Source organism: Anopheles ziemanni, chromosome 3, assembly GCF_943734765.1.
Source record: "Anopheles ziemanni chromosome 3, idAnoZiCoDA_A2_x.2, whole genome shotgun sequence".
Lineage (NCBI taxonomy): Eukaryota > Metazoa > Arthropoda > Insecta > Diptera > Culicidae > Anopheles > Anopheles ziemanni.
Window position 1 is genome coordinate 72,667,971 of NC_080706.1, and position 19,390 is coordinate 72,687,360.

The 19,390-nt window shown below is 50.2% G+C and overlaps 5 protein-coding genes across 6 annotated transcripts; 1 reads left to right on the forward strand and 4 right to left on the reverse strand.

The window, feature by feature from the left end:
* Positions 1-153: 153 nt before the first annotated feature.
* Positions 154-4,171, reverse strand: LOC131286570 (BAG family molecular chaperone regulator 2). Of its 2 annotated transcripts, none has more exons than XM_058315539.1 (3): positions 3,429-4,171; positions 2,479-2,621; positions 154-661 (listed from the first exon to the last, which is right to left on the reverse strand). In XM_058315539.1, exons 1-3 carry the CDS (start codon positions 3,530-3,532, stop codon positions 297-299), a joined length of 612 nt encoding a protein of 203 aa, XP_058171522.1. In that variant the 5' UTR covers positions 3,533-4,171; the 3' UTR covers positions 154-296. The 2 variants fall into 2 exon arrangements, with proteins under 2 accessions (XP_058171522.1, XP_058171521.1); XM_058315538.1 differs by lacking the exon at positions 3,429-4,171 and adding an exon at positions 2,850-3,330.
* A 1,580-nt stretch (positions 4,172-5,751) lies between these two features.
* On the forward strand, positions 5,752-8,087 carry LOC131286903 (T-cell immunomodulatory protein). The gene has a single exon (XM_058315910.1). It carries the CDS (start codon positions 5,997-5,999, stop codon positions 7,833-7,835), a length of 1,839 nt encoding a protein of 612 aa, XP_058171893.1. The 5' UTR covers positions 5,752-5,996; the 3' UTR covers positions 7,836-8,087.
* Positions 8,088-8,719: 632 nt separating this feature from the next.
* Positions 8,720-9,593, reverse strand: LOC131285421 (uncharacterized). Its single transcript, XM_058314277.1, has 2 exons — positions 9,227-9,593; positions 8,720-9,156 (listed from the first exon to the last, which is right to left on the reverse strand). Exons 1-2 carry the CDS (start codon positions 9,591-9,593, stop codon positions 8,720-8,722), a joined length of 804 nt encoding a protein of 267 aa, XP_058170260.1.
* Positions 9,594-11,147: 1,554 nt separating this feature from the next.
* On the reverse strand, positions 11,148-17,521 carry LOC131286532 (neuralized-like protein 4). The gene is made up of 5 exons (XM_058315495.1): positions 17,357-17,521; positions 13,346-17,268; positions 13,111-13,215; positions 11,805-12,865; positions 11,148-11,734 (listed from the first exon to the last, which is right to left on the reverse strand). Exons 1-5 carry the CDS (start codon positions 17,519-17,521, stop codon positions 11,241-11,243), a joined length of 5,748 nt encoding a protein of 1,915 aa, XP_058171478.1. The 3' UTR covers positions 11,148-11,240.
* A 632-nt stretch (positions 17,522-18,153) lies between these two features.
* Positions 18,154-19,328, reverse strand: LOC131285422 (zinc finger protein 708-like). Its single transcript, XM_058314278.1, has one exon. The coding sequence runs from the start codon at positions 19,111-19,113 to the stop codon at positions 18,154-18,156; it is 960 nt and encodes a 319-aa protein (XP_058170261.1). The 5' UTR covers positions 19,114-19,328.
* Between the last annotated feature and the right edge of the window lie 62 nt (positions 19,329-19,390).

Sequence of the window (19,390 nt, forward strand, 5' to 3'; positions counted from 1 at the left end):
AACTGATTCTGCACCGGCCCCCTACAGCATAACTGTAGGCCATTAGATCATCTCTTCCTTGCCCGATTCCTTTGTTTTCATTTTATCTGATACATTAAATGAATTGGACTGCTGAATTTATGTTAGCCCGCGGTTTAACCATTTTAAACCTCTTTCCTGATGCGGCAGATGATGATTAGTTCATTTGAAGTCCCTTTAGTTAGGCCCTGGACACAAGTCACCGAAAGACGCGGAACAGAAACCACGACCATCGAGTTCCGTCCAGGAGCTCCCCTTTCCCGCTACCTTCACATCCTTCAGTGGACGATCGTTTGCTGCGTCAGGTAAACCAGCAGCGCCTGCAGGCGCTTCTTGATCGTCTTCTGGTCGTCGAGCGTGCAGCCGAGCAGAGCACTCTCGAATTTCTTGTCCGTGCAGACCGTGGTCGGGTCGATGTCCGAGTACACGCTCGTGTCTGTGGTGCTGCATGCGTTTAAAAATTGTTGGCACTTTTGGCGCGACATGACCGGATCGGCGCTCGAGATGATCATGTCGATCAGGCTGTTGACGTGGTGTAGCGAGTCCTCCTGGGCCTGGTCGCGGACGGTGCACACGTTTAGCTCGACCGTACCGAGCCGGTTGCTTATCCGCTGCACGTAGCAGTTAATCTCATCGCGCTCATCTGCAAGAAGGCAAAGTTGAAATCGATTTTGAATTGGGTTTTGATCCAAGATTTAATACAAAGTATGATGCCCAAATTTGTTCGTCAAACAAACCAGGCAAATGTTTTGTCCAAAATCGTTCTTCAAACAAATATGCAAATGAAAAAAGTTGAATAACAGCAAATAATAGCCAAATGAAAGCTCAGTTCCGCTCCCTAATGATTCGTTGCATACAAAGCCCACATACAATGAGGAGGAGCAAATTGAACCTTCGTGGTTCGGATGGCGAGACCTTCTAAGGACAATCAAATTTTTAGATTCGATATTCGGCCATACAGAAAACTGGTTGTGGGGAATTGGCGTGGCGGGCGGCCAACGAAAGTATTTTTGGACAAGCCGGTTTTTGTGTTTTGCCAATCTTCATGTGGGAGTTCAGACTGAGATGTTTTGTTTTTTCTCGTTATTGGAAGCGAGCCCCATTTAGATGAGAGAGTTGGAACAGTTGTATAATGCGTATGTCGAATATTTGGCTTGATCCAAAATATTCCAAGTGTTGTGTGTACAAGAAAACACACCTTTTGCAAAGTACCTCAAAATAAAATTCATCGTTCAGAAAGGTTCTACAAGCATGTGATGGATAGACTTCCCATTATATTCCCTTCAATCGATCTATTATTATCGTATGAAATTTACTTGTTACTATTATTTATAACTCTATAATGGGTAATTTTCGTGTTTAATTTTTTTACATTTTATCACATTTTATTTAGTCACCAATACAAAAGACAGTATACTCGCATATGGGAAATTTTTACTTTTTTTTAGTATTTTCTGCATTTGCATTCATTCAAAGAGTAAGGGCTTCCAAAGTGAACAGAGTACAAGTCCTATGCGTAAATCATATTTTCGTACAATAAAAAAATAGACCAATTTTTGTTTACGTCTTGTCATTTGACCATGATCTACCTCAAAACTAGATGAGCAGACCATACACTCACACAACCCGAATCGCTTGTGTGGAAAAGATTAAACACGATTCATTCGTATCGCGAGCCCCCAATCAGCTGGAGACTCACAGGGGGCAATAAAAAAACCAACAAAAAAACCAGTTCGCAAACACAGCTGAAACCTTTTCGCAAATCGTGGAACATTCTAGAAACTTTTGCTACACGATGTCACAGCTGCAACAAAAATAAAACAAAATAGCCTACTTTTCGATTGTTTTCGTCTAACATTATCACCCGGCCGCTGGTGACGTTTTTTGGCATCTTATGGCCTTATCACACTGGTCACCAATGGTGGCTTTGCAAAGCCACCGAACTGTCAAAATTTGGTTTTGGCATCCAGTTTGACATAATGGTGCCTCTTGGTAGTGTGATAAGGCAGGCCACCTGGGAGTGGGAGTTTATATAATTCACTTTCGGTTCATGCGGTTTTCGGCAGTTTAAAATTAAAATACCAAAATTTTATAATCTTATTATGCTTATAATTGATTATTAATAAAATTAAAAAACATGAATCACTTTCAAATCAAGCTTAACATGCCAGATACACCAAACTACACACAATGACAGCTCGGTGATACGGGTAAGCTCATTCACCAACGGACCCCCAGCCACTCCAATGTCATTCGTTTTCGATGGTCGTTTGACAATCCAGTGCTTTTTCCATGCCACCATTGGTGACCAGTGTGATAAGGCCATTATCATCCTGCCTCTTAAATAAAAAAAAATTGTCACGAACAGTAAGTCTCACATAAAAATATTTTTGTCATAACCGCGCAGCATTTTATGCCGCCTTTTTTTTGGTATCTACATTTTTAAAAGAAATTACTCACTTTCGTTCAACCCGGTGAGGTACTCGTTGTTCTTTAGCAGGTCGACAGACATGGCAAGGAAATCCTTCTGATCTCGTAGAACCAGCGCCTCCTTGCGCAGCGATTCCACCTTCGTGTCCAGCTGATCCAGGATATCGATGAATCTGTACCGGTTTGTCGATGTAGTTTTCCATCAATTCCACATATCAATTACGAAAGGAGAGAAAACAAGTTTGATATAATTTTAGAAAATGCACTATCGTCAGGCAAGAAAAAGGGATGAGGAGCAGCCATGCACTAAAATTCCTTTCGTTCGGTTCACACATTTTCACACACTGGTGTTTGGAATGCGCCATTTAGGCAAGCAAACATAACAGGACAAGAAAAGAGACCTTTCCATCGGTGGCTTGTTCAACCAGGCGTTATTGGACTCGTCGACCCGCGGCGATCGGGCTGGCCAATCGCTGGTGCTACCACTGCTGGGGCCTGCCAACGCGAAATCCGACGGTATGTCCACCTCCATGCTTTCCTGCTCCCTGGCCGATTGGTTCGATGATGTTCCTCCCACCGCGGATGCCGATATCATTGACTGCTTTACGCACCGTTTGCACACACTACTTGCACAGTCTGGACTAATTGAATTAATTGTCCAATTATTGCACCGGGAAATGGGAGCCGTTAGGCTAATGCTTCACAACTTGAAACCGTATGTTTTTGGTATGAATATATGGCAGCTGGCAGAGCACACTTCGTTAGAAAATTCGTTTGGTAACTGCTGTATGTGTAAACACTGATAATGCACGATTACTTTTTGAACTCAGTAGCCTGCCCAATAGTTCGCTTCAGCCTCCAACGTTCAGTTTTTTTTTTAATTAACTGAAAATCATAAACACCAGCAACAAGAGAGAGCCCGGAAAAAAGAGGAAAAGAGGGAAATGCTTAGTAAACACGAAAGAATATTTATAATTTACCTTGGCGTGCTGGCGACCTCCGAAGGACCAAACTCTTCATCGAACTGCAGGTCGAAACGAGATCGTTTGGCACAGCTACTTCTGGCGTACGACCGATTGCACATGGTGATACTGTATTTCTTGTCCAAGCCCGTTTAACCGAATCCCTACTCCGTTGCCTTTTCGACCCTGAGAAACTGTGCTTTTGCTTCGTTTAGCTACCTCACGGATGTCTTCTTCCTTTCCCCTTCCTATTAATCCTTTTCCAACCGCACAGCGATACAATCTTTAGCTGATCTGATTTTTGTAAATCTTAAATTTCGATGCTCCCGATTGTTTACACATTCGAAGCACAACAACGACGCCTATCGCTTCCTAGCACAACGGTACTTGTCACGCACTTAAACAATAACACACCACACCACCATCGACGAACACACGCTGCTGCTGCTGCGCGGAACGAAAAATGCTTCTAGAACATTTCGGTCACCCTTCGTCAACTGTTTTCGGACGGGTTTTGGCGCATCGGTTAGGCTTCTTTGGTGCGTTTACCACGAGGACAACTCGAAACGATGGACGTGAAAATATTTTTGAAAACAATTGGCAAACGGCACGATTTAAGGACGGAAAAATGAGCCCAGAAAACACGCTAAGCTGCAACGTTTCAGCTTTCTTTTGTGCACGAGATGATCCGTCGCAGACCGAACTAGACACTCAGGATGCAGATTTCCTTCACTTTCACAAACTAAACCTCCGCAGGGAATTAAAGCGGTTAAATTATCCTTTCCCCCCCAGATGGGGTGTAAAGGATGGAAAGCGTACACCTTCTTCGGCGATTACTCAACGACGATAGCTCGACGATTCAGCTTTCGAACGGCATCCTAGTCGCTTTGAAAACTCGCGCACAACTATTGTGTCCCGGTGACGTTTCGCCGTCCGTCATCTCGGAATGTTTCAAATTACAAAAAGTAAAAAAAAATGCTCATCGATCGACGGCACACACGAAGCATGCCGGTTGCCCCTGCTGGTGTTGGTGGTAGGAGCGAGACAGAATTTTCCAGACGAAATTACATCTGTTTGGTGGGTAGATCGACCGTCAACAACGCTGGTAGAACAACGGACAGCGGCAGACAGATGTAGGAGTGCAGTGTTTGCTACCCGTATTGATCAAAAACAAAAACCCTATGCATTGCAATGACGGAAACACCGTGCAGTGCAGCAGACAATAACAACACCGAAAACAAAGCCTGCTAGATGCATCGGACTTCAACTCGACATCGCACGCTTTTTTCCGGGGAAACGATCGATTTTTCCTCCATAACCAACGGTGGTTGCCACAACCACCCGAAATCGTGCCAAGTATTACGCATTATTTGTGGTGCATGGTTGCTACAATGGGAAAAAGCAGGAACAACAAACACACCAACAGCGTGTGCCTGGAGCACCATTTTGAGCAAACACGATGGACACCCGTACATATGGACGATTTGCACACATCACATTGCCATCGGGCTGCTCGACTGCGATGCAGTTTAACTATGCGCCAGGCCTTCACTTGGTGAAGGAACATGCACTTTCATTCTTAGTATTCGACCTCATAGCCACTGCACTTTGCTTCTTGCGCGGTGGTGACACAGTTTGTGGGGGAAAATATGTTCGCTGTTCTGTTGCTGTCGCGGTAGAGACGATGCAATGTCGCCACAACGAGCTCGTTTCGATGCAGTTCAACGATTCCGCAGCGCAGAAATATGTTTTGATGCCACCTTTGGTGACCCTTCGGTGGTCGCCGTGAATCTTACGGAAGCTCACAAACGCATTCTTACCTGTTCGGATATAATCCCTCGCAGAATACTAAACGTAATTGGTCAGTTTTTATTTCTTCACTATCGCAACGAGTGCCGTGCTAGAAGCGAGCGCCTTCTGTGCGCCTGTGCCTTTTCAGAATTCCGCTGATTTTGACGGCCGCAGCTTTGCTTGTTTGACGTTTCAGGCCATGGGCAGTCATGTTTATTTGGTTGTTCAATCGCGTTTGACACCTACTCCAAGACGCATACCTAAATGTCAATTTATTGGTTACAAAGAAGGTAGTATTTGCTTGGTGTAAATTTTCTTCGCACAAAAATCAAACTAATTTGTTTCAAAACAGTGAATTCCAGGGAAAGGTATGAAATATAAATTTTTTCACCTTCATATAAAAAAATCCGGTAACATATTATTTAAAAAGTAAACAAAAGTGTCAATATGAAAAGAAACGCAACCAGAACTATCAACGTTGTTACTGATAAAAGCATCTAGGAGAACAAATACGTAGTGATTCATATAAACAATCAAATGTTTTTGTCATCCGCTACGCCTCGACGCAAAAATCCCACATTGTACAAAAAAAGTGATCACTGATACGGAAGGGAACGGTTCGTAGAGCGATTCAGTGTGCAATGCACGACGACGATGTGCTGTAAATTAAGAAGTGATTGCGTGTTCGAGGGCGCCTGAATCAGTGAAAAGAAAGTTTACCAATCGAAGGAGCACATCAGCAGCAAGCTGCTGCAATTGGAGCGTTTCAGAAGCTTCAATATTATCATTGCCAAAATGAAGTTCCCATTCTTATCGACACCGCATCAGTGGCTGTACTATCTGGTGGTGCTTTTATCGATTCTGCAGCGGAATAGCTCGGCTCGAGCCGGTGACATCATCGACATTACCAGCATCGTTTTCGACAAGCTAACCGATGCGATTCCGGCCGCGTACGGCGACTTCAACTCGGACGAGCTGACCGATGTGTTCGTGCTGCGCAACGATTTCCACACGCTGCAGATCCTGCTGGGGAGCGACGACAAGCCGCTGCTGAAGGAAGGTCCGAAATGCGACTTCAAACGCCATCGAATCACCAGCGTCGTGCCAGGCGACTTCGATGGCGACGCCTACATGGATGTGATGTTCACGGTGCAGTTGGAGGGCGACCCGGACGATCGCACGGATGTGTACATCAACTGGGGCGCGGCGGCGACCATGAACTGTACGGCCGAGGACGCGGAGCCGGTGATTAGTATGCTGGGCCAACCGCTGGCCCTAGACTACGATAATGATTTCATTATCGATCTGTTCGGGCTGGACTTGAAGAAGAAGCGTACGTTTTGGTTGTTTAAAAAGTCGGAAGACGGCACCCGAAAGGGCCCATATCCGGCCCATTTGCCAGGGCGGGCGGAGCACGGGACGGAACTGTCCATCCCACACTCGCACGCCATCATCGACCTGGATAAGGACTTCAATGCCGATCTGTTCCTCACGACAACGTCCGGGTTTGAGGTGTGGCTCGGTACGCATCATCCGGAACGGTTCCGCTACAAGCATAAGATCGACTTTCCCGCCGGGAACTACAAAAAGCACGTAGGCCGGGCGATCTTTCTCGACGTCGAGCTTGACGGAAGCCTGCTGCCCGTGTTTCCGATGTGCTTCGACGCCAAGTGCGCCAATTCGAGCATCTTCGTGTACCACGACGAGCACCTGCACGATTTGCAGATAGATTTTAAGGACGACCATAACGACGCGTGGCACTTTGTCGTGCCGGATCGCACCAGCTGGGCGACGCAGAGCATTACGCTGCGCGGCGGAGACTTCAACCTCGACGGCTACCCGGATCTGCTGGCGACGCTGACGAAATCCGGCAACCAGATGCAGACCTTCCTGCTGGAGAACGTACCGTGCGAGAAGAGTGCCTGCAAAAACATGACGCGCACGTTCGTGGTGCGCTGGAAAGCGTTGGCCCCGTTCTCCAATGGGACGATGATGGGTTCATTCTTCGATTTTTACAACGACGGCATCTTGGACGCGATCTTTGTCGAGCGTTACGGCAACGGTACGCGCCCGGTAGCCTTCCGCAACTCGCTTGACTACGATGCCAACTTTGTGAAGGTGATCGTACTGACCGGCCTAAGCAATAGCAGTGGTCCGAAGATCCTCACACCGCTCGGCAGGAAAAAGCGAACGTTCGGCACCAATCTACCCGGGCCACGGATCGAGTATAACACCACGACGCAGGACGGTGAACCGCAGCACGGCGCCTCGGCCCAGCTGCCCCAGTCGGCGTACCTATCGCTCCATCTGCCCTTCACCACGTTCGGCCTCGGGCGGACGCCAAACTTTGTCGACTCGCTGACGGTGGGTCTTTCGAACCACTCGCGCACCTGGACCCAGCTGATACCGAACTCGCAGATGATCGTTGTGCCGAACCCGATCGAGGAGCCGGAACGCTGGAAGGCGCAGCTGTTCGTTACCCCGAGCAAGCTGATCGTGATGAGCGTGATCGCGCTCGGTGTGATCTGTCTCGTGATCTTGCTACTTATTCTCATCCTGTACGCGAAGGAGAAGCGTGAAGATCGGATACAGCGATCGCTCGAGGCGCACCGGTTCCACTTTGACGCGATGTAGTGCTCCTATTTTCAAAATGCTGCGATACATGTAGTCTTTAACTTAATGATAGGAAACAAAAATATCCCCCAATTACGTTAACCGTTGCACCTCTTTTGCGGGCAGGAACATCCGACCTTCTTATAAAAAATAACTATGTTATCTTCTTCTTTTATAAGCATTCTTTGTATGCAAAAGCTTTTGTGTTTGGACGATCTTCGCTTTTATGTTAACTATTTATTACACACGCGAATAAAGAGAAATATGAATATCTGACCAATGGTAAACCATTTAACAAAACTAAACTGTGTCCATTATTCTTCCTATCGGTTACTGTTATCTTTGATTTGACAACTTTATGGACACCGGCTGCTTGTATGTCTTTTGTATCACAATTGATAAGGAATGATTTATAGATAAAAAAGGTATCTCCACGGCTCAACTGAAAGCTTTTGTGATGTTAGCTGAAGTTTCTTATTTTCCCTTGAATAAGATCCAATCTTATCAATTTGCCAGTTAGTCTACAAAGAGAGCACACACCATAAAACTAAAAACGATTGGATGATATGGATTATTTGATGTCTGTTTAAATGTTTAAGTTTGTACATCTGAATTTGGAGCGTGATGGAAAAAAAAGTTGAGCGTTAAATTTAATTTAGTCTATTCGTAATAAATTTTGGAATATAACAAACTGAACCAATTCTGGGGAAACGAAATTTTTCTTAACGCGATCTTGTAAAATGTTGCGGAAGTTTTTCTCTTTTTTTTTGAAGGATTTTAGACAAGCGCCATGAAGACAGCCATTATCCGGAATGTCCTCAAATGCTATGTTCGGACGGGTTTAAAAAAGAACGATACAACACCATCGAATTGATAGCGGACAGACTATAGGATGAAATCTAATTTTATAAAGCAGTTGAAATGACATAGATTTTCTGAACGTAAGCTACTAGAATACTGAAACCGCTCGATGAACCGGGCGCCGCTGTGATACCATGTCCGGTGGTATTACCACTCGATGCACCACCCGGACCTCCGCCGTCCACCAGCGCATTCCGTTGTTGCGGCTCACCGGGATGATCCACGGCCGAGAGGGATTGCGAGCGGACACGCACTTCGAAAGCGGTTCGAATGTGGAAAAATTGCCCATTCACCATGTAGCGGAGCGCAAACGGGCGCCCACGGCTGGCAGCGGTGGAGAGGGGAACTCCGGCAGACGAGTTGATCGGTTCCGTCGCGTCCGGAAAGGAACGTAGAAGAATGTGCGTACCGGGAATGAAATTGTCGCTCACGGTCGATGTTTGGGCTGAGATTGATGATTCCGGATGCTGATAACCGGTTTCTGGTGAAAAGAAATATAGCTAATTGTAAGTCCATCGAGCGTTCCTGAAAATCAGTAAGTGAGTACTCACCAATTGGTAGTGGTTGACCGTGGTCCAGCACGGATCGTATCTTGTCCACGCGCGTATTGTAGTACGCCGTCGTCCAGACGAAATCATCCGTCGTGTTTATCGCGTTCCCATTGCCACCCTGCACCGTGTGCTGGTTCAACCGGAAGCGAACCCATCCCTTGAGAACATTCGCCACACCGGGCCGGTGGCATCCGGCACAATAGCATGCGCACGGTTCGTCGGCAAAGAACGCATCCGGAAGCATCAGCGTGCGCTTGAAGCTAATGACGAGCTTCAGATTGTCACAATCCCGGTTCTCCGGGGGTGGTGATGGTGGCATGCTCGGTAATGCCGGTGGCAGCGAGATCGACCCGGAGCGCACATTCATTCCAGATGCGGAAGTAGATAGCGTTATCCAACGTTGGTCGGTTAATTCCGTTGGAACCTTCGAAAGCTCCTAGGACAGCTTTTTCTTACGCAAACGTAACACTTACATCGCATTCGAGGTACCACCACCACTGCCTCCAGCGATCGGTTGGCTAGTGGCCACGGTGGTTTGATCCGTTTCCTTTTCGTGCACCTCCAGATCGGCTTTCTCACACTGCGGTACATTTTCACCTCCATCGATACCACTGGCGGCCACGGTACCGGACGTGACCGTTTTGTGTGTCGCCTGGACGAGCGTATTTGAGTTTGGTGTCAGGGGTAGTAAGTCCGGGTCTTTACTTGTAGAAGTCCAATGCGGATGTTTGTGGGCACGAGTACTGAGTCTACTGTTAGCAGGAATGCGTTTGTCGGTGTCATATCGGTGTTATTGCGTCGCAAGAATCGTCCTACTGCTGCTACTTTTTCCTCTTTGGTTTTTTAGATTTTCCAAGATTTCTTCGCCAGTCCAGTTCCGGGCATGTGATGACACATTGCACGCGGTTCAAAAATGAGTGGTCAATGATTTGTACGGGGGTTTTGCCCGATAGTTCCGTGATTATCTTTAGTTTGTCGAACTGGGTCTTTGATCTTGTCTTTAGCAAGTATTTCGTACCTTTCTGGACCGGAGTGCAGGGTTCCATTTCTCCGACTTGGCTAGTAAGGCTCTTGCTGATTAGAAAGGTTAGGTTTGTCGGTAGCATTTTTCTGTCGGGAGCTTGAAGGATCAGGAAAAGGAGGTCACCATTTACGCCTTTCGGGTCCATCCACTCTGGTACCAGTCGTCCTCGTTGATTTACTTGGGGAGAAGGATCTCCCCATGGCGGTGTATGACCCGCCATATCCTGGGCGGGTGTTAGCAAATTGAAGAAACTTTTCTATTCACAACATCAATGTTTAGGTCCGTCCGAATTCCACCCAAAAAATTACACTCACAACAGTGTCCGTTAGGCTCTGTGGAGTGATAAGCACAAGCTGTTGCTATCACTCAGACTATTACTGCCACTGCCACAGTCACTGTCGCTGCTACTGAAGTGTTCTCTCCTTGACGGCTGGAACACGACTGTCAGCAAGTCTGGCTGGAAAAGTTTTCGGAGCGAGGGAGATAGCACTAGCTGTCACTCTCACAGTCACTTTCACAGGCACTTGAAGCAGGATGCTCGAGGTAGGTAGCTGGAGACACGTCTGTACTGCTCGACGGTTGGAACAAGACTGATCTTTAAAAAAAAATTTACTAAAGGATAACAAAGGTAAAAGAGTAAATGAGGCCCCGGTCACCGTTTTTCCAGTTGTGGCCAAACCTGTCGTGAGACTTTCCAAGAACTCAGATAGAGTTGTTTTATTCTTCACTTGGGATTTAAATTTTTCGGTAAATGCTTCCTTTGTTGGAAGTAGTTTAAACAAGTCGCGTCAAGAAATGCGTCATTATTCCGGCATGTTCTCAAATACTGTGTTCGGACGGGTTTAAAAAAGAACGACACAACACCATCGAATTGATAGCGGACAGACTATAGGATGAAATCTAATTTTATAAAGCTGTTGAAATGACATAGATTGGCTGAACGTAAGCTACTAGAATACTGAAATAGCGTTCTCCCACCCTCCCTCGTCCTTACATCGGCACCAGGTGCAGCAGGAGTGCCGTCAGGACGCAGGCGTCCGCTTCCTTCGTGGTCCAGGATCGGAGTGCATTATCATGTGGTGCAATCGAGCATCCTCCTGCTCCATTGCTCGATGAACCGGGCGCAGCTGTGATACCATGTCCGGTGGTATTACCACTCGATGCACCACCCGGAACTCCGCCGTCCACCAGCGCATTCCGTTGCTGCTGCTCACCAAGATGATCCACGGCCGAGAGGGATTGCGAGCGGACACGCACTTCGAAAGCGGTTCGAATGTGGAAAAATTGCCCATTCACCATGTAGCGGAGCGCAAACGGGCGCCCACGGCTGGCAGCGGTGGAGAGGGGAACTCCGGCAGACGAGTTGATCGGTTCCGTCGCGTCCGGAAAGGAACGTAGAAGAATGTGCGTACCGGGAATGAAATTGTCGCTCACGGTTGATGTTTGAGCTGAGATTGATGATTCCGGAAGCTGATAACCGGTTTCTGGTGAAAAGAATTATAGTTAATTGTAAGTCTATCGAGCGTTCCTGAGAATCAGTAAGTGAGTACTCACCAATCGGTAGTGGTTGACCGTGGTCCAGCACGGATCGTATCTTGTCCACGCGCGTATTGTAGTACGCCGTCGTCCAGACGAAATCATCCGTCGTGTTTATCGCGTTCCCATTGCCACCCTGCACCGTGTGCTGGTTCAACCGGAAGCGAACCCATCCCTTGAGAACATTCGCCACACCGGGCCGGTGGCATCCGGCACAATAGCATGCGCACGGTTCGTCGGCAAAGAACGCATCCGGAAGCATCAGCGTGCGCTTGAAGCTAATGACGAGCTTCAGATTGTCACAATCCCGGTTTTCCGGGGGTGGTGGTGGTGGCATGCTCGGTAATGCCGGTGGTAGCGAGATCGACCCGGAGCGTACATTCATCCTCTGGTGCTGGGTAAACGCTGACTCCGCTTCATCTTCCGCCCCTTCCGGAGCTAAACGTTGCATTCCGATCGCGATGGGAGGAAGCGAGCAGAGGGCCGTGGTCGGTCCTGAATCCGCACCCCCGGTGATGGTCCCACCGACCGGTTGCAGCGGCAGACCCAACTTGGCTCGATTGTTCGCTAACGTGTTCCGATCGCGATCCTCATCCTCATCCAAACGCGTTGGGTTCTCCACGTCCTCATCATCGTCGTCGTCGTCGTCGTCATCGAGCGTAACGTCGACGTTGGTGTTGCCCTCCGCGAGGTTCGTATCACTCTCCATATCTCCGTCACCGCCGGCGTTGTTGATTTGAATGTTGAAATCGATACTCGACTCGCCATCGTCCAGATAGTTTGTGTCGGTATTTTCTCCCCGATCGGTGGTGGTCGGCTCGATCGCACCGGAAGCACCCGCGGCCACGGTCGCCGGTCGATGCTGGTAGTCCTCGAAACCCTCGTCGAAATTACCCGAGCTCATCGACTGCGATTGCTCGCCACCGACGCCGTTGGTGATGGGTCCGGTGGTTCCGCCGCGGTTACTATCGAGGCTGCCCTGCATGTTACTGTTGGCACCGTTGAACCGGTGCGTGCTTTGACTGCGCTGGATGTTCAAGTTGGTCGAGTGCTGCAACTGTAACGAATCCCGAAGACAACTGCAGAAGGCAAACACAAAATAAAATGGAGTTTTAATGGCCATTTCGAATCATGGATGTTCATAATAATAATTTAACTTTTATGACCATCGTAGCCGGGTATTACAAATATACATTGCACACTGAAAATTTGTTCAGGAGACCATTAATATACATAAAACACAATATACAACAGGAATTAGGCTTGATTTAACTAAATGCGGTGCGTCCGGAGGCAGATTTGAGACGGTAATATTACGACTTACCAAGAGTTGGATAACTCGTGATTACGTGCTTCGTTGGCGGTGCGTATCTTTATCGAGATGTTCATCAACAGGTTTTCCGATACACAATCCATCACGGAACGACTCCTGAAAATCAAACCATAAGCTGATTATTAGATGCGGAGTAGTAGAAAACGTCATAGAACGTTGGTCGGTTAATTCCGTTGTATCCTTGGAAAGCTCATACAGCTTTTTCTTAGGCAAACGTAACACTTACATCGCATTCGAGGAACCACCACCACTGCCTCCAGCGATCGGTTGGCTAGTGGCCACGGTGGTTTGATCCGTTTCCTTCTCGTGCACCTCCAGATCGGCTTTCTCACACTGCGGCACATTTTCACCTCCATCGATGCCACTGGCGGCCACGGCACCGGACGCGACGGTTGTGTTCGTCGCCTGGACGAGCGTATTAGAGTCCGGTCCACCGGTCAACGACCCTCCAACGTTCACACCCCCGATGACACGCTGCTGCTGTTCGTTCGGTAGCGCCGCCAACTCCTCATCGATCGGAGTTCCGTTCTTTGGATCGCCGTTGTAGATCGTAACACGCTCACACTTGCCGTAAAGATCGAACACGGGATAGACGTGATGTGGTAGGCCCGTCGCCAGCTCGTCCAGCTGCGTTTGCCCGCAGGTGATTACCAAACTGCCGGCGTGTGTCAACGTGAGCGTAATGATCGTGCCCGGTTGGATGGCGTCCAGCAGCTCGCCGTACCGGGACTGTGTTTTCGTCCCGTTAATGTTGACGTAGTCGTGCGTCGCAATCCAGCACGGCCGCCGGAAGAGGATGGCCGACGTGGGAAAGGGAAACTGAGCCGAAGCGACACCGGGAGCCATCCCAAGCGCCCCGACCGCGATCGTACCCTTCCACAGCGGATTGACGGTGTTGACGCGTACGCTCACGCTGTGTCCCTTGCACAGTGGCTTCGAGAGGCAAACGACGGCCTGGTTGTACGATTGTACCCGGGCGGCCGATTTCCGTTCGTCACCGAGGGTGACATTCTTACCGAGATAAAGCTCCGAGAACTCCATCGAGAGGCTGTCGGAGTCGATCGATTCCAGCATCGAGTCCTGCTTGTTCAGCGGATCGAGGCCAAGCTCGAGGGAATCCTGCAGCCTTAGGCTACAGGGACGCAGCGGTGACGAGGGCCCCTGCGAAGAGATCACCTGCACGGCCATAGTGGAACCGATCAGCTCGACCACGGCAAACACGTCCGCGGGATCGGGCAATCCACTGAAGTTGATGTTCATGTCTTCCGAATTGAGCAGGATGCGAAGCGTTCGGGATGGGGTCAGCTCGATGGCAATGCGGTCACCGGCCCGGAGCCATTCCAGGGACGCGAGTGACTTCTGCAGCAGCGTCGAATTGTGGCGCACCTCGTTCCCGCTGACGTACCAAACGTTGGCCGGGATGCGGCGCATACTGATGGGGATGTTTTTACGGACGTGCTCGTCGGAAAGGTTCAGATCGGTGGCGCCGACACGCAGACAACCCGCGTACAGCGGGTTCACCTCGGTGATCTTGATCTCGAACGTTTCGCCCACGACCAGGGGCCGATCGGAGAAAACGAGGCAGTGCGAGAGGGCACTGTTGCTACAGCGCGTTGCCAGCGTCCAGTTGTGCATTAACGTCACACTGTTGCCGGAGATGCAGGACCAACGGTGTTTCGATTCCACCAGCGCCAGCGGTTGAATGACGGAAGTGGCCTGGAGGCTCTGGGAGTTCTCGCTGATGGCGTACGGAGCGCGCAGATCGCCCGGGATGGCCGACCCAACGCCGGTGGTACCGTGCGCGATCGGCGAGGTGATCGTCACCTGCGCACACTGGCCATACAGATCGACCACCGCGTACAGGCTCGGTGCCTTCGACTCGTAGAACGAACCGAGATCGGTGCCGTTAATGAAAAAGTGGATGGCGTCCCCATTGCGCATGACGCCGACGCGCGAGTCCTGCCCGAGCGCGTCCAGATCGAACGGCAGATCGTTGCGCACGGTGAACCCGTTCAGCAGGAGCGTCGTGCCGGAGACCATGATCGTATCGTGCTCGAGATCGGTGGCCGTGCTCGGCAGCGACAGCTCGTCCGGTCGCATCGCGGTCACGCCGATCTCGATGCTACCGTTCCATCGGTCGACCACCGTCTCGAGTACGATTTCGAACAGTTCCCGCTGGCGCAGCGGCCGGCTGCTGAACACGATCGCATCGTTAAATTCCGCCAGCGCCTTCGGGCGGCACGCGGTCAGCCCATTGCTGAGGATGTGCGCGTTCCGCCCGTGGACGGCCGTGTTGAAGCGCATCCGCGGTTCCACCGAGGGAAAGAGGGTCGTATTGGAGATGGTCGAGTTGCCCGTGTCCGGGGTGCCGCACTCCGACGTATCGACTATGCTTGCCTGGGCCGCCTGCCCGTACAGGTCGATCACACCGTACACCTTCTCCGGTACGTTCGTACCGGCCGGCCCTTGATCGACCCCGTTCACCCAGAAGTGTAGCGTACCGTCGTCCTTTCGCACGACGCCAACCCGATCGCCCACCTGCAGCCGGTCCAGGTTCTGCCCGTACTGCTCGATTACGGTCATACCGTTGTGCATGACCCCGTTGCCCGTCATCATCCACGTGCCCGAGCGCACGTTCGTCATCGTGAAGGGAAAGTCAAGCTCCGTCGGGCTGTGCGTCGTGACGCCCATCTCGATCGAGCCGGCCCACTTCGTGACGACACGCTCTAGCCGCACCTGGAACAGCTCGTTCGGGCGCAATGTACGCCGGGTCAGCACGACCCCGTTGTTAAAGTCATCGGACGCGTTTGGCCGCAGTGCCGTGCGGCCGCTGTGCGTGACACTCGCGTGTGAGCCACAAATCGGATGGAACAGCAATCGGTCGTGCAAGCCAGAAGAAGGACTACAATCGAGCCCCTCCGGTGGACTGCCGACCATGGCCGTCGGGCCATGGAGCGCGAGCGGAAGCTCGGCCACGGCCTGCTGCGTCGTCGTCGTCGTCGTCGGCATGCTTAGCAGATGATTCCGGCGCGTCACAAGGTTACGCTGCTCGCGCTCGTCCCGATCGACGATCGTTACCTTGATCGTCATGCCGTACAGATCGATTACACCCCAAAGGGTCTGCGCGACACGCGTTGCCGCTACCCCCTGATCCCGCCCGTTGATGTAGTAGTGCAGGCTTCCGTTCGACTTGCGCATCATCCCCACGCGGTCACCTTCGCGCAGTTCGTCCAGATTGAACTCCCCGTACTCGCGCCGGGTTCCCTTGCCGTTGGTTAGTATCCCGCAGCCGGACATCATGATAGTCCCGCTGCGCAGGTTCGTCATTGTCGCGGGAAATTGAAGGGCCGACGGGCAGTGGGTCGTAACGCCTACCTCGATCGATCCGGACCACTTGTCCACGAGCCGATCGATGCGAATCTCGAACAGTTCATTATCCCACAGGGGCCGGTGCGTCATCACGACGCCATTGTTAAACTCGTCCAGCGGCCGACGTCGTTCCGCGGTACGGCAATTAGCACTCAGCTTCACCAGGGAACCGCACCGTGTGTGAAAACGAAGCTTGTCGCCTGCATCGGGGCCACCTCCTTCCTCCAAGCCGGTGGAAATGATCCCCGAGGCAGAAGCAGTTCCCGCCATCGACGTTGTCGTTGTACCGGTTGTTGTACCACTGACGGATATTTCCACCGTCATCGGGAGATCGATGTTTTCCGAGATCTGCGGCATTGTGTTCACGGTGCAACCGTCTCCCGGTGCTACTAATGCCCCGTACCCCTCCGCGACCCCGCCGGTCGCCAACTCCGATGGTTGGCTGGATGAAATCGAAACTTGCGCACACTTGCCGTAGAGATTCACCAGTGCATACACTTGGCGCGGAATGTCCCGGGCAGCAACACCCTGCGGATCACCGTTCACGTAGAACACAAGCTCTCCGCGGGCCGTTCGCTGTACGCCCACGCGGTCCCCTTCGCCCAGCTTCTCCAGATCGAGTCCGTACGATTCGACCAGCAGCATGCCATCCTTCAGCACCGAAATACCCGACATCACCCAGGTGGAATTGCGAAGCTTGGTGGCGCACGGTGGCAGTTCCGTCGACTCGGGGTTTACCGTTGTGACACCAATTTCGATACTACCACTCCATGCTTGTATCTGGCGGGGGCGGAACAGACCAAAGACACGTTTAGCGGTGGGTGAATTCCCTTACTTCCACACAATCCAACGTCCTTGCTTGGCTTACCTTCTCGTCGATCCGCACCTCGAACAACACATCGTCCTGTATTGGCTCGGCGCTAAGCACCAGCCCGTGGTTAAACTCGCTCACATTCCGCCTCGCCGTCCGGTTCCCATTGGTCAAAGTGATCCGTTTTCCACACCGCCGATGGAAAACCGGCCCTGCCGACATTTCTGCCACGATGGAGAAACTAACACGCTCCTTGTCGTCCGAATCACCGAAATCCTTTTTGTATCGGTTATTTGCTGTGTTCCGAGCTCCCTGCTAGTGGGGTGTGAAAAGTGATGGAAAACTTTTGACAGCTCGCCTTTTTCACCGTTGTGTTTATGGAAAAATCGATCGATACGAACCGTCGGGTGGCCCAAAACGACCCAAAAGGCACGCAATGTACCGTCGGACGTCGTGACGTCACGATGCGCGACGCTAAAATTTGACGTGTGTACGGTTTTGGAGCGCAACAGCTGAGTTTTGTTTACAAACCATACCACGAAAGGGACGTTCAATTGAAAAGATTACGTTGTCCGTGGGATGGGACGGCATGCCCGTATGTGAATTGTTCTGGCGATCAGATCAACAAGAATACGAAATTAACGATGTACGATTGATGGTAAATTGTGATTTGTACACTCTTCTTAGCAGGCCAAGATTTCAATACAGCCTACTTACTACAAGCGCAATTTCGATAGCTGGCAATTTATTGTTTTTAAAACTTTAATTTCAATTTTGCTTTTTTTGATTACTAATTCATCGTTTATCCTCATTTTTATTGCATTATAAACTTTTGGTTCGGTAACATTGCTAGCTTAATTTATCGGATTAAGGATTAAATAGCTGGTAAACACGGTATTCTGTGACAAATCCGGCATAACCGTCGCATCCTGAGCACCTAGTCCCGATGTTTCTAGCCGCTGGAGAACAATTTCCTCCACACCCTGGGTCGGAAGTCGCTGCAAAGCTATTTCCGTATGCGCCCGAATGTGCCGCTTGAATGAGGTAATATCGCCGTACTTTTTACCGCAGAACTCGCACTCATGCGGCTTGATGCCGGTGTGCGTATATTTAACGTGATATTCTACATTCCTCCGACGGGCAAAAAGGGCACCGCATAGCTCGCATCGGTGGTTTTTGGGAAGGGTATTTCTCTTCCGGCGCGTACCATTCGGTGGACAACTCGTAGGTTTTGTCGGCTTCGGTGCATGTTGGACTGGTTTGCGTTGTCGTTCCCGCTTGGGAGGTTTGCATTTTGTGGTGGAAATATGACTTTTCGTAGCGCTGGTATCGCCTTGCGAGTGTACTTTGATATGGCGCCTGTAGCACGTATAATCCGTGTAGGGTCGCTGGCAAATTGGGCAGGCATAGGGTTTCTCCTTCAGGTGCACCAATCGATGATGTAGTCTCATGTTGCGTAACCGGTTGAATTTTTTCCCACACTCGGGGCAGGCATGATTCTGCACACCGTGATGAAGCTGGCTATGGGCATAAAGCATCGACGATGTGGAAAAGGCACGTGAGCAAGAGGGACAATCGTACGGTTTTTGACCCGTATGGACATTCTCATGCTCGCGCCGTCGAATTGGGCGGGAAAATGTTTTGGGGCAGTAGGAACATTTATACTGCTTCGTTGATGTTCTCTCGAGCATCGGGGGATCCACGACTGGTGCTGCTTCTGGGATGTTTTCTATCGGCTCAAGTGACTCTGTTTCTAGCCACTCTTCATCGGTACCCTCTTCGCCGTAGGATGATGGTTCGGCTAAAACATTCATAATAGTGAGAAGCTGGGAATAGCACGCTAGCGATTCTCCTTCAGCCAGGAAAACATTAGTCTCTTTGGCCTTCGTATCTATTTTCACGTTTAACTCTTCATCGATGATTATACGGTGGCGTGTGATCGGGATTTCGGGGCTTTCGTCGGGGGATTCTTCTAGTACAAAAAGGCATACAAATTCGTTACATTCTACACTTTTCCATTCACAATTGGATTCCTCTTCCAACCCAATTTTACGCTTGTAGTTCTGTTTGAATGAAGCGAAATTGTATATT